The sequence below is a fragment of the Paramormyrops kingsleyae genome, chromosome 22 (assembly GCF_048594095.1).
Source record: "Paramormyrops kingsleyae isolate MSU_618 chromosome 22, PKINGS_0.4, whole genome shotgun sequence".
Classification (NCBI taxonomy): Eukaryota; Metazoa; Chordata; class Actinopteri; order Osteoglossiformes; family Mormyridae; genus Paramormyrops; species Paramormyrops kingsleyae.
Genome location: NC_132818.1, coordinates 9793110 through 9804841, shown reverse-complemented (window position 1 = coordinate 9804841; position 11732 = coordinate 9793110). Strand labels below are relative to the sequence as shown.

The following is an 11732-nucleotide window of genomic DNA, read 5'->3' as shown; positions in this document are numbered from 1 at the left end:
CCAAACTCACCAAAGAACATGGAAGGAGGCGAGTGACAAAACGAGTTGTACCTGTGCTGTTTTGAATGCATGTTTTGCCATGGCTACAGCATCCGGCAGAGGCCCAGGGTGTGGGAGAGACCTGCTACAAGTGAGACGGAGGACAATCAGCCCGTGGACTTCGATCAGGATCATGATTACTGTCGCGCAGTTTCTGAACCAGCATCGTTGGACATGTCACTTCATGAGAATGAAGATCTTCACAAAGAACTGGAAAAGCTAAAGGTGGAAGTTGAAGAGCTGCAAGTTCAATGTTCATTTGGTTTACAATGCTTCGCCGGTTCTGATGATGACATCAGGTTCCACATCAGGTAAGGATATTATGACTAGTGAATACATGTAATCTGTGTTATTCTTGTTTTTAACACAATAGCAAACATGGCATGTCTTTAATTTCACCCTGCATTGTTTTTCATTGATCGATTTCCAAGTTATGCATATCTAATGGACTTCTTGCCTGGACCTGCACAAGGACGAGGAGATGCTCTTTTTGTTGCTTGTGTAATCAAAGGAAATAAAATTTTTAGCTATTTTTGATTGCTTTTGCTGTGGTCTAGCCACATTTTACTGCTTTTCCTGCCAAGCTCAAGGACTTTCCAGACACTCAGGTAATCCTGGATTGTGTTGAACTGAGGTGTCAGAAACCATCTTCTCTACTTCTCCAAAGTGAGATGTATTCCACCTATAAGTCCCACTGCACCAAGCTCTGATTAGAATGGCCCCATATGGAGCTATAACATACATCTCCTCACTCTTTGCTCAATCAGTGACAAAGAGCTACTCAAGCAGTCAGGTCTGAATGACCACTTAACTGAAGACATGGCTGTAATGGTTGATATGGGCTTTCTCACTGCTGATCGTATCAAATGCAAAGTTCACTGCCCACCATTCCAGTCAAGACAAACACATATGCCATCCAGAGGCACCAGAGACACTGGCAATAGTTCAACTGCATGTAGAGCAGACTATACGACACGGTAAAGAAAACAACCGGTCTGGCAGCTTTATCCTTCTATCCAGTGCAGGCAGTATTAATCAGCTTTTTAGTGTAGCTTGCTTGCTGATGAATTATAAAAACAAAGCCCTTGTTAAGAAATGCTGAGTTTGCTGTTTAACCTGCTATTTCTATGTGCTTACATATTCGTATGCACTGTAGACGGTCTGCATTTTTTTCTGTCATAGTGTTAATGTATGTGATGTCATACGTCATGCGCACTACGTGCCTGTTTGTAAAAACATGCACCTGCACCAATAAAGAAGTTCTCTTTCCAGTTTATGAGGAACCGATGTGAGCAGTGTAATCATTTTCCTCCATACAAAATGGTGTAATTTATCCCTACATACTGTAAGCCTAGAGAAAATGGCTGCGCTAATGCAGAGCTCCCAGTACACCTGAGGTGTCACTGAACTTCGGGGGGTTGTTTGAGGAAGTGGGATTTCTGTTATCTGGATGAACTAAAGCTAAAGTCATGCTTGTCCAATATGAGTTTAGGTAAGGAGCAATCCTGTCGGGCAATCATAGCCTGTAGCTGAAGTCCTGCTTTGTGGAACAATCCTAATTCCAGAGGATTGTGTTGAGAAACCCTGGTCTGTGGTGATCTGTTGTTTTGTCAAAATTTTATACCAAAATGTATGATCAAGTAAAGATTCTAAATATCATTGGTCTGTATTTTTTTTTTTTTTATTACAGCATTGCAACTTACATCAAGGCAATAAAAACTGTAGTGTTTTTATAAATTGAGATGCTTATAATGGCTGCCCTTGGATTTTAATAGGAGGGGGAAAGGGTGCATATTGCTACCCAGTGAGACAAAACTCTTTTGGTGCCATAAAGACCACCCGTGTATTTGAAGGTGTCGTAGTTCCTTATTTAGATTTTGTTGACTAAACACTAGAACCTACACTCCCACTAGGCTGTGAGTTCAAGGTACAACATATACTTTGTTTCAGATTCAAACTTTAATTATAGACAATAAGCATCAGTATATCTCATTAGTGGATAATCATCAAGGTATATATTAACAGTAACAATGCAAATAATTTAAGTTGCAGAAATATGACATGTACAAATATTTAGTGCAATAGTCAGCACTGTAAATGTATAATATAAAGTCAACATACCACAGTCATGCATGGCATAGTTATTGCAGTGTTTTTGTTGCGAATGCTGTTTTTTTTTAAAACTGCACCTATTGTTCTCTCCTCACAGGCAAGTACTTTGGCATGTACACATTAAAGTAGAACAAATCCACTCTCTCTTTAATTACTTGCTGAACTTTAGGATCAGCATGAATACGCTGCAGAAGATAATCCAGACGATAATGAACCTATACCATGAAGTCACACCACTCTAAATTGCCCCTGAACCTGCCAATAGTAGGAGTGTGACTTATGGAGGTATGATGTGCCATATTTCATGTCAATGTACTTACATTCAACATAACTTTTCACTTTGGGACACTTTAGTTCAACCAAGCTTAAAGGAGGGTGCTCAGTTGACATTCCTTATTTTTGTGTGTTCCCTTGCTGCTGTGAACTCCATCTCTGCACCTCTTTTCACCTCTGCTGTTTGTTTGTTGCCTCTAATGATGCGATGTGAGGGGACTCTGCAGAGCTCTCTCCCCTCACACAACACACTTCACCAAACCAGCTAGGAGTTAATCTAGGCTGACATATCTTGAGTCCAGGGAACAGATTTGATCCTTTGTTGTCAATTTTATGAGCCATGTCCAGGGATGCCTGCAGGCTTTGGAAGTGAAAGTACTGCTCCTCAGAACATACCCACATACTGTACACACTGTTGGTGCAACCCAGGGCTCTGAAATGTAAATGATCTGAAGTACAGGCTAAATGGCCTTCTCCCAAGCTGACCACTGTTTTGAACCAAAAGAGAAGAGAGAATAAAAAGCAATGTAATCGGGGGTGGGGGGGTAATGGGGGTGCCACTGCATCAAGATTTAATAAGTTTAACTGTTCCATGTTTCTCAAACAAGTGTGGGGCCCTTATGTTTGCCAGAGCCCTAGAACAGTGTTTCCCAACCCGGCCCTTGGGGACCCACATTTTCACTCCCGCTCAGCTCCCTAGCACTGCCCTAGAATATATCATAGGTTGGCTTACACATGAGTGACATCACTCATACCATATTTCCAAAGTAAGACAAAGTAATTCAGTAAATGTCCAGCTATGTGAATATGCCATATAAGGTCTTTGTTTTTCTGTGTATGAAACACAGCGATTAAGGGCCTGCATGATTTACTTCATTTCACAACTGAAAAGGCACAAGTGCAGTGCTCTCCTCATCAAGCTGAGAATTGTAAAACGAAAGATTGTCCTGGAGTTCAAACCCGGTATCACGCAAATTGTTGATTAGTCGTTGCTTTCTGGACAAGAGCAAAATCTCATGGGGAGATTGAGATGGAATGAAATGGAGACTCTCTGGCAGCCATACATTGAATTTTGTAGGGAGCTGCACTCTCATATTAAGCCCAGTCTCAGCGTTTAGCAGCTTGCTCAGTGACTCACATTCTGCGCAGTTTCCATGCTCCCAAGAAGGAGGGCGTTGAGAGATGGGTCTTGGTGAAAACTGCATGTCTGGGAAGAGCTCCATGCATTTCAAACACGGCGGTTTTGGGTTGTACTGAAATACGATCAATTCTGTATTTGAGCTCGGATTGGCGAGCTGTGGCGAGTTCGTCTCTCTTTCCAGCGTCTGAGGTGCATTAGCACCTGCTCCTTCTGTACTGCTGCTGTGTTCACAGGAGTTCTGCGATGGTTGGTCTAGGGTCAGCTGTTCAAACTCGGATGAAAGATCTTCTGGGCCTCTATTATCTTTGCACCCAAGCATGTGAAATGCGGCAGAGTGCAGAAACATAGGGAGTAGCACAGATGGGCCTTTGTTAGCAGCCAAGCACACAGCATACGCCACTTTTCTGTTCCACGTATGAAGGCAGGACAGATCAAGGAAAATCTCCTTCAGTTTTTGCCCTCTGCAGCCCAGCGATGTTCCAAAGTACTTCTTGGTTTCCTGGTGTGTAACTGAATCTAAAAAGTAGCAGTAGCTGATAACAGTTGACACTAATAAAAAAGCATTTCCACACACCTTTCCATCATCCTGGAGTCGAGGCACGTACATTTTTTTGTTCAAGTCTAGTATCTTGTCAAGAACAGCATACTCAAAGGCGTGCTCTGTGGATCTGGATGGTTCGGTGGTTTCCACAACCTTGTACAGATACAAATGAAACCATAAATCATATAAACAGAACTGTTTCTAGTTTCTATTTTTAAATTTCACAATCAAAATGATATTCAATCTACACTTGATATTTGTGTTAATGAGAAAAAAAAATCTTTCCTCCACCTGCCAAACTAAATATTTATATGCCACAGGTACAGCTTATATCCTGGTTGTATTCTGTATTTAACTTAAGATGAGGAGGATATGCAGAGTGAAATATGGTCAGCAGTGGGAATTAGTAGTAACTTTAGCCTGGCCTTGTCTATATTAGCTTATTTAGCAATTAAACTTCACATAATATAATACTTTAGTTACCAGTATCAACAATGAAACATGATAGTACTGCTCGGGCACAGTTTCATATAGAACCCAGTATATCCAGAGAAAGATTAACACAGAATTTAATATTGAGGTAAATTATGTTAATATACCACATCCAAAAGAAGAGAGTATGGTGTTCTTGTGGGCAGTGCAGTTCGGTACGCATGAAACACATTGGGGAACTTTCGAGTTAAAACTGAGTGAAGGTCTTCCCGTAGAACCATCTCTGGGTTAACACGTGGGGAGCTAATGTAGCCAATGAAGAAGATGCTGTGCAGAATCTGTGCATAGGACAAAAGAGGATGAGATTTTTGATACGTGAGATTAATCTGTAGTTATCAATCTGATTCTATCACGTGTACAGTCAATTAGGACTGGGTTTGCTAATGTCTAAAGACATCACAATGTTGAGCCAGGTCTCCACTCATTTAATTTAAAGGGGTCCAGGGTATTGTGTTGGCTGGTTTTGTTTATTGGCGCATAATTACGCCCATGGTAAGATGTATCTGTATTTCTTCAATTGTACTGTGTTGTCAATTGTTTTACTCCACATCCCACAACTGCAACTGAGGCAAAATCAACATATAGACAATAACGTGAGTCTGTCGTCAAACAAATTTTAAAAATTAGAGGAAATTGATATTTTACGGTAAAGACCCATATTGTGTTTATGGACAAACCCACATACTTCTGCTTTTCCTCTCTTTATTCAGAACAATTCGGTGAACAAGCAATTATGTCTAACCAATAAATGTGATGTAAATGTTAGAATTATTAACTGAAAGTTTACAACGCATTGCTGATAAAAATAATAATGTCAACTGTATAGTCCAAACAAGCTTATAGGCTACCACATAGTCTGCCATGTATTATTCCAAACCAATTTCTAGTCACTGTTAATAAAAACCTAGATTAAGAGTAGAACGGTTACTAATTAGGCGAGTGTCCTGGTCATGTAGTTTATTGGGGACCCCTGAGCAGTGCCGGTTATAGCTGATGTGGCTCCCTATGCGAGCCTCACCGCCGGCGCAACCCTGTCCGAGGCAAACTGAAACTGGCTGGCGCTCCCTCAGAAGTTGGCGTCTTTGGCAGCTGCCTATATCACCTATAGGATTGACTGGCCCTGCCCTCAATCTAATGTATGTAGTGTATGTACTAATCGGAATGATCCACCTGGAATCATACAGTGCATTCAGTGTCGCTCAGTTGAAGCTTATCAAGATGAGGGCGGACTATTCTGGTCGTCTCTGTCTGTCCCACTCTCTCAGGAGCGCAAGTACATTCACTGCTGCTTAGGACTGCGAGGACATAGGGTCTACTTCATTTGAACATTTTGAATTTTTACTATTTTAATTAAAATAATATTTTTAAGCAATCAGTCGTTTAGCCTAATTAATTCACCTGCTAGGCGTTTTGACAAGGCAGATGTCACTTGAATCCTGCGTAATCGTCATATATTTCGAAAATACATTTATTTCTTTATAATGTTGCGTTATATATATAAACATCCGTTTTAAATAGTAACATTTGTTTTTAAATGCATGATACACGTTAGAAAGTTTCGTTTTGTTACTATGGAAGCATATGTGTAGCAAAATTCAATTTTGCAAAATTGCAAAATGGCAATACAATTGTCAGCTCGGAATGCATTTTCAAAGCCGCATTGAATTTTGCTACAAATATCCCACGGCGTCATGATGAAAATGCAATCGTAAGTGTCCTAACTGTTAGTCTAAATGCATTTAGGACAAATAACATTTAAATGATAATTTTGCTACTGTTTCTGCTTGGACACGTTACACATATCAAATCAATTTTGGTTATACATTTTCATTTTCATTTTGCTACTTATAAAGCATTAAAATAGTATGCACTTGACAACTTAAGACTACTGTTGGAAATGGCAAATGTAAATAATATAATTTAATTTTCAATTTCATTCTGCACCAAATTTTGCACGCGTGGAGGTGATGGAAAATGTAAATTTAAATACAGAATTACATTGCCATTTTGAATATTGCGTTGCTATTTTGAATATTGCATTGACATTTTGCATATTGTATTGCCATTTTGCATATTGCATTGCAAATTGAATTTTGCTACACATATGCTTCCATATGTTACATGTTGTTCTTCCTGAAAACTGCAATATTGAGTTTGGCCATGTGGAAACGCGTGATTTAATACAGCCCTTCAGAACACTTAGTGAAAAATGGCAGAGTTTGCTTAAGGATCAATGCATGCGACACGCCAATACAAACCTCTTTAATATAGCAGCCTCCCTTTTCTTTGGTGAGTTTTCCTCGTTGTATGTTGATTTGTATTAATTGTAAAGACACCTCAATGAAGACCCTGCTGCTCCTGATCAAGGTGCCATCGCCATATTGTTGAAGTTTAACGTGCTTCTTCTTTCGCAGCTTACTGAACAACATCAGAACACGTTTGTTGCACTTTAAATGAGTAAAATAAACAAATAGTAATTTTAGTGATTGACAATGATTGACTGAAAATGGCTTACCTCTTCTTCTTTTCGGGAACTGTAAGAAAAAAAGAGCATCTTGAATGAACTATTTTTTTGCCAAGTATTCTGAAGACCTATGACTACTAGAAAACCTATGTTAATCAATGTCTAATTGTGTCGAAAATTTAACTGATTACATTAATCATTTGGATTAATTTAAAGCAAATTGTTTTCTTGTTAGACACGTTTGCCAAGCACACCTTCATTGGGCATTATGTAAATTCCTACTCCGTTCTCTGTAGTTGATCGGGGTTTTTCATGGTAGTTCTGACATATAACATTGTTGCATGATCCACGTCTTTCATTGGCACAGTGGAAAAAACATTTCATTGCCTAAAAAAAACATCACAAATCCAAATTGGAAAACCCATACACAAGCAAATAATTATTTGTGTCACATTTTTAAATTAATACAAGACCTCTTTATCTAAATGCTTTTCAGTGCATTGTCTGTTCCTGCAATGCTTCTGCAGCCTCCACGTTGTACAGATCACGTTGCTCGACCGCGCGCATTCCCTGTGTTGAAAATAACATTTTTTCTGGAAATTGGATAGAAAAATGGAAAGTGGATGAAAAATTGATGGGAAAAACAGTGTATTTGAAAAGAAAAAAAACACACACATAACATGAGCAGGTCATGAACATATCACATACCTTTGTACAAGTATTGTATTGATAATTAAAACAGTCCACGTTGTCACGCTAAAATGAAGAAAAAGGGCAAATTGAATTGGACCTTGAAGCACAAGAAGCGTATTTCCGTGACCTAATGTAATGCTTACTAACACTTACCGCCAGTTTCTGCATATTTAAGAGGGCGGTCAATCAGTCTGGGGAAAAAAAGCTCATTACAGGATGTTCCCCAGTGTCCTTTAATGTAAACTTTCTCTGAAGTATCCGTACTGATTTTGATTAAATTACTCTTTTGGCCACAGTGAAGTAGAAAGCAGGTGTGGAAGACACTAAGAAGGATTAACCCACCGTGCTGACCACTACCAAAACCAAGCGGGCCTTCATTCTTTGAGCGGTAAAAAGCAGTTGAAGTGGCTTACAACTGAAATTAATTATACAATCTTTTCGTTTAATAAAAGACAAGGAGCATTTCTAGATGACAATTGCGTATTTAATTTATTATTATTAAATTACAAGTTACGTGTTATGGAGTCTACAATTAGTACATTAAGCTTACCATGGAAATACCACTCCCATAAATACGGGGAATTAAAGTTTCTGAGCTTGAATCTTACAATCAATAATTCACTTTGGTCACCATTAACTTTAACCTCACTGTTTATTTGTACTGAAAAAAATTCATCATTAGTTAATTGTAACGTTTTGAAATCGTACCTTATAGCCTATTCTTCCGACTTCTTCTTTCTCTTCCTGTTCTTTTTCTGAACCTCATTCCTTTTTTATTTTAATATTGAAGGGCGGACCTAAACTAAAACGAAACTTAAGTGTATTCTTTTGTTTCGTATTCTGGCAACGAGGTGGCAGTGTTGCCAACTATTTCCAATGACATGAATGACAACTCACTTCATAATGACTGTATTTGATGTCTGCAAGTGATATCACTTTGTACCTGCCTGACCCAAAGTTGTTTTCACGTTCAAATCCACGTAGGAATATAGCTCACATACACATTGGTTGTCATTATGTGATATTTCCAGGTAGGGACTCAAGGGGTTAACCCCTTGAACTTGAACTTTATGCTTAACAGGGGTGTCATTAGGCCTATTTTAGGGGGACATCAGCCCCCCTTTAATGTTTTTTATCCTCCCAAATAAATGTGGATTAAGTCATGACTAGCTTTTTGTTTCATATATAATATCATATTGAGAAGGAGGCAGGAGTGTGTATGCTGCCTCTGCTATCTGAACCTAACTTCTGTGCTGGAGCGAGAAAGATAAGGCCACCACAGGTGATCTGTCAGAATCACGGGGTGCCAGGGTCCGGTTTAAACTCTTAAATGAACAACGGTCACTTCTATACAATCTTCCAGTTACTGGGTTAGTACTCCTATGTACAGGTATGACTATGGGTGTGGTTTTATTATATGTACGCACACCGAAGGGGAGGGACAGACTACGCGCGAGACGATCCCGGGAGAACACGCCCCAGGCACAATGCAACAGGGAAGTTCGCCCGAGCTACGTTGTACGTAAGCCGCTCTAATGGACTAAACCATAGGGGGGCGCGGACACTCTCGCGGGGGGACGCAAGTAGGCTACAAGATGGGAGGAAAAAAAACTGAAAAAATAATTGCAAATTTGTGATTTGTTTGGATTCATCGGATCTATTTTCGCTGCTAAAATAGACCAAAACGGTCATTATTTCATCAAAAATGTAAGTGACTTAATATTATTAACTTGTTTGTTGAACTGTTATATGACATCAGTGTCACATTTTCAATCGTGAGGTGATGGTCAATTAAGTGATGGTCAATTGTCAGCTCTCTTGGTCGTCAGGTCGTGTGATGTATGTTGCTGAACTGTATTCAAATGTTATAAATATAAAAACACCACATTTTGAAATTTAACTGCAGTATGTCAATTTAGTTTATTTGTGTGTGCTGCGCTCATAGACTTTAGAAAACGGCGCTCATTTGTTTGATTTCTCCTCGAGAAGCTGCGCAAGCCTCAAAAGTTTACGCAACTGTCGTATTCGTTTTTCATATTCGTCTTTTGGTGGCTCTCAATTGTCAAAAACACCCCTCAAAATATTTGCTACGGATACGAAAATTGCAGAAAATCGAACCATCCGAATTAATTTTTATGACAAACGTATAAAACGTGAGGTCGTATTTAGTTTATATATATATATGTGTGTGTGTGTGTGTGTGTGTGTGTGTGTATATATAAAAAACGAATAAACTAGTCAGAGTATAGGCTACAGTTAAAGCTTTCCTTTAGTTTTTGTGAAATACACGCACGCACGCAGCCACGCACACACAAACATGTTTAAATACATTTATGTTAATAAATAAACAACAATAAATTGTTGTAACAGCAATATCGCCAAGTTTTGTTTTTCACTGTAAAAATGTAATGATTTGCCAATGCAAAGTGAGTACCGCCACCTTTTCCCCACTTCAAGCACTGATTATAGCACAAACAAATCATCCTCCTGACCACTTTTCTTTTTTTTGTCAAAAGCGACAAATCCAGTGACTTTTGTGGTGAAAACAATTTGCGACGTACTTTAAAGAGGATTATCGCTCTTTTGCGTGGGTTCGAGATCCGTTTGTGTGCACAGCAAACAAGCTATCAATTGATATGCAGGAACAGCTTATTGAGCTGAAGAGTGACAGTAGACTGAAGGAACTCTTTAGCTCCTGCCCTCTTTCGTCATTCTGGGCAGCATTGATGCAGGAATATACTGAACTGTGTGACGTCGCCTTTAAGATTCTCCTTCCTTTCGCGTCGACATATTTGTGTGAGGCAGGATTCTCAAAAATGACTGCACTCAAAACTAAATACCGCAATCGTGCTCAAATCGAGGATGATTTGAGGCTATGTTTATCAAACATTGAGCCAAGAATTGAGGATCTTTGCAAGGCAAAGCAGGCTCAGGTCTCACATTAACATCACCTACCTGCAATTCTGTAAAAAATGCAGATGATGCCTACTATTAGGCCTAGTAATAATAACAATAATAAAGCATAAATTAATATCAGAGGTCTGGTGTCAATTCCCAATTATAGCAATAGCCTAGTAATGATAATAGGCCTATACTGATGATAATAATAATAATAATAATAACAACAACAATAAAGCATGTAACCTCATTATTATATAGCAATAGCCTAGTAATGATGATAGGCCTACTACTACTCATAATAATAATAATGTCTGCAAGCTCACATTAGAAGTCTGGTGCTACTGCCAATTATAACAATAGCCTAGTAATGATAATAGGCCTACATACCGCTACTGATGATGATAATAATAAATAAATAATAATAATAATAATAACAACAACAATAAAGCATGTAACCTCATTATTATATAGCAATAGCCTAGTAATGATGATAGGCCTACTACTACTCATAATAATAATAATGTCTGCAAGCTCACATTAGAAGTCTGGTGCTACTGCCAATTATAACAATAGCCTAGTAATGATAATAGGCCTACATACCGCTACTGATGATGATAATAATAAATAAATAATAATAATAATAATAACAACAACAATAAAGCATGTAACCTCATTATTATATAGCAATAGCCTAGTAATGATGATAGGCCTACTACTACTCATAATAATAATAATGTCTGCAAGCTCACGTTAGAAGTCTGGTGCTACTGCCAATTATAACAATAGCCTAGTAATGATAATAGGCCTACATACCGCTAATGATGATGATAATAATAAATAAATAATAATAATAATAACAACAACAATAATGCATGTAACCTCATTATTATATAGCAATAGCCTAGTAATGATGATAGGCCTACTACTACTCATAATAATAATAATGTCTGCAAGCTCACTGTTGTGATCGGGTGAGCAAGCGAGCCGGAAGGAAGGCAAGCCAAGCAAACAAGTCCACAATACGGAGTTTTAATCGAAGGACAGGACCGGGGAAAGCACATCTACAAACATTAATG

General features: G+C 38.6%; 1 protein-coding gene across 13 annotated transcripts; it reads right to left on the bottom strand.

The window, feature by feature from the left end:
• Positions 1–2031: 2031 nt before the first annotated feature.
• LOC111857174 (zinc finger CCCH domain-containing protein 11A-like) lies at positions 2032–8542 on the bottom strand. 13 transcript variants are annotated; one of them, XR_011984756.1, is made up of 8 exons: positions 8464–8528; positions 7909–7946; positions 7771–7818; positions 7317–7655; positions 6857–7132; positions 4706–4876; positions 4171–4259; positions 2032–4081 (listed from the first exon to the last, which is right to left on the bottom strand). XR_011984756.1 is itself a non-coding variant. In XM_072704999.1 (8 exons), the coding sequence occupies exons 5-8, from the start codon at positions 7320–7322 to the stop codon at positions 3303–3305; spliced, it is 1410 nt and encodes a 469-aa protein (XP_072561100.1). In that variant the 5' UTR covers positions 7323–7449; positions 7536–7655; positions 7771–7818; positions 7909–7946; positions 8464–8528; the 3' UTR covers positions 2032–3302. The 13 variants fall into 13 exon arrangements, 11 of the variants coding, with proteins under 11 accessions (XP_072561100.1, XP_072561108.1, XP_072561109.1 ...); XM_072704999.1 differs by having other exon boundaries at positions 2032–4259; positions 7317–7449; positions 7536–7655; XR_011984755.1 differs by having other exon boundaries at positions 4171–4876.
• Positions 8543–11732: the final 3190 nt, after the last annotated feature.

Excerpts from the sequence above, each read along its gene's own strand:
- LOC111857174 (XM_072705006.1), bottom strand. Across the intron at positions 4,877-6,856 it reads GAGGCTGCTATATTAAAGAG|ATTCTGCACAGCATCTTCTT; the intron begins GTTTGTATTGGC and ends TCCTATGCACAG. Across the intron at positions 4,260-4,705 it reads ACTCTCTTCTTTTGGATGTG|GTTGTGGAAACCACCGAACC; the intron begins GTATATTAACAT and ends TATCTGTACAAG.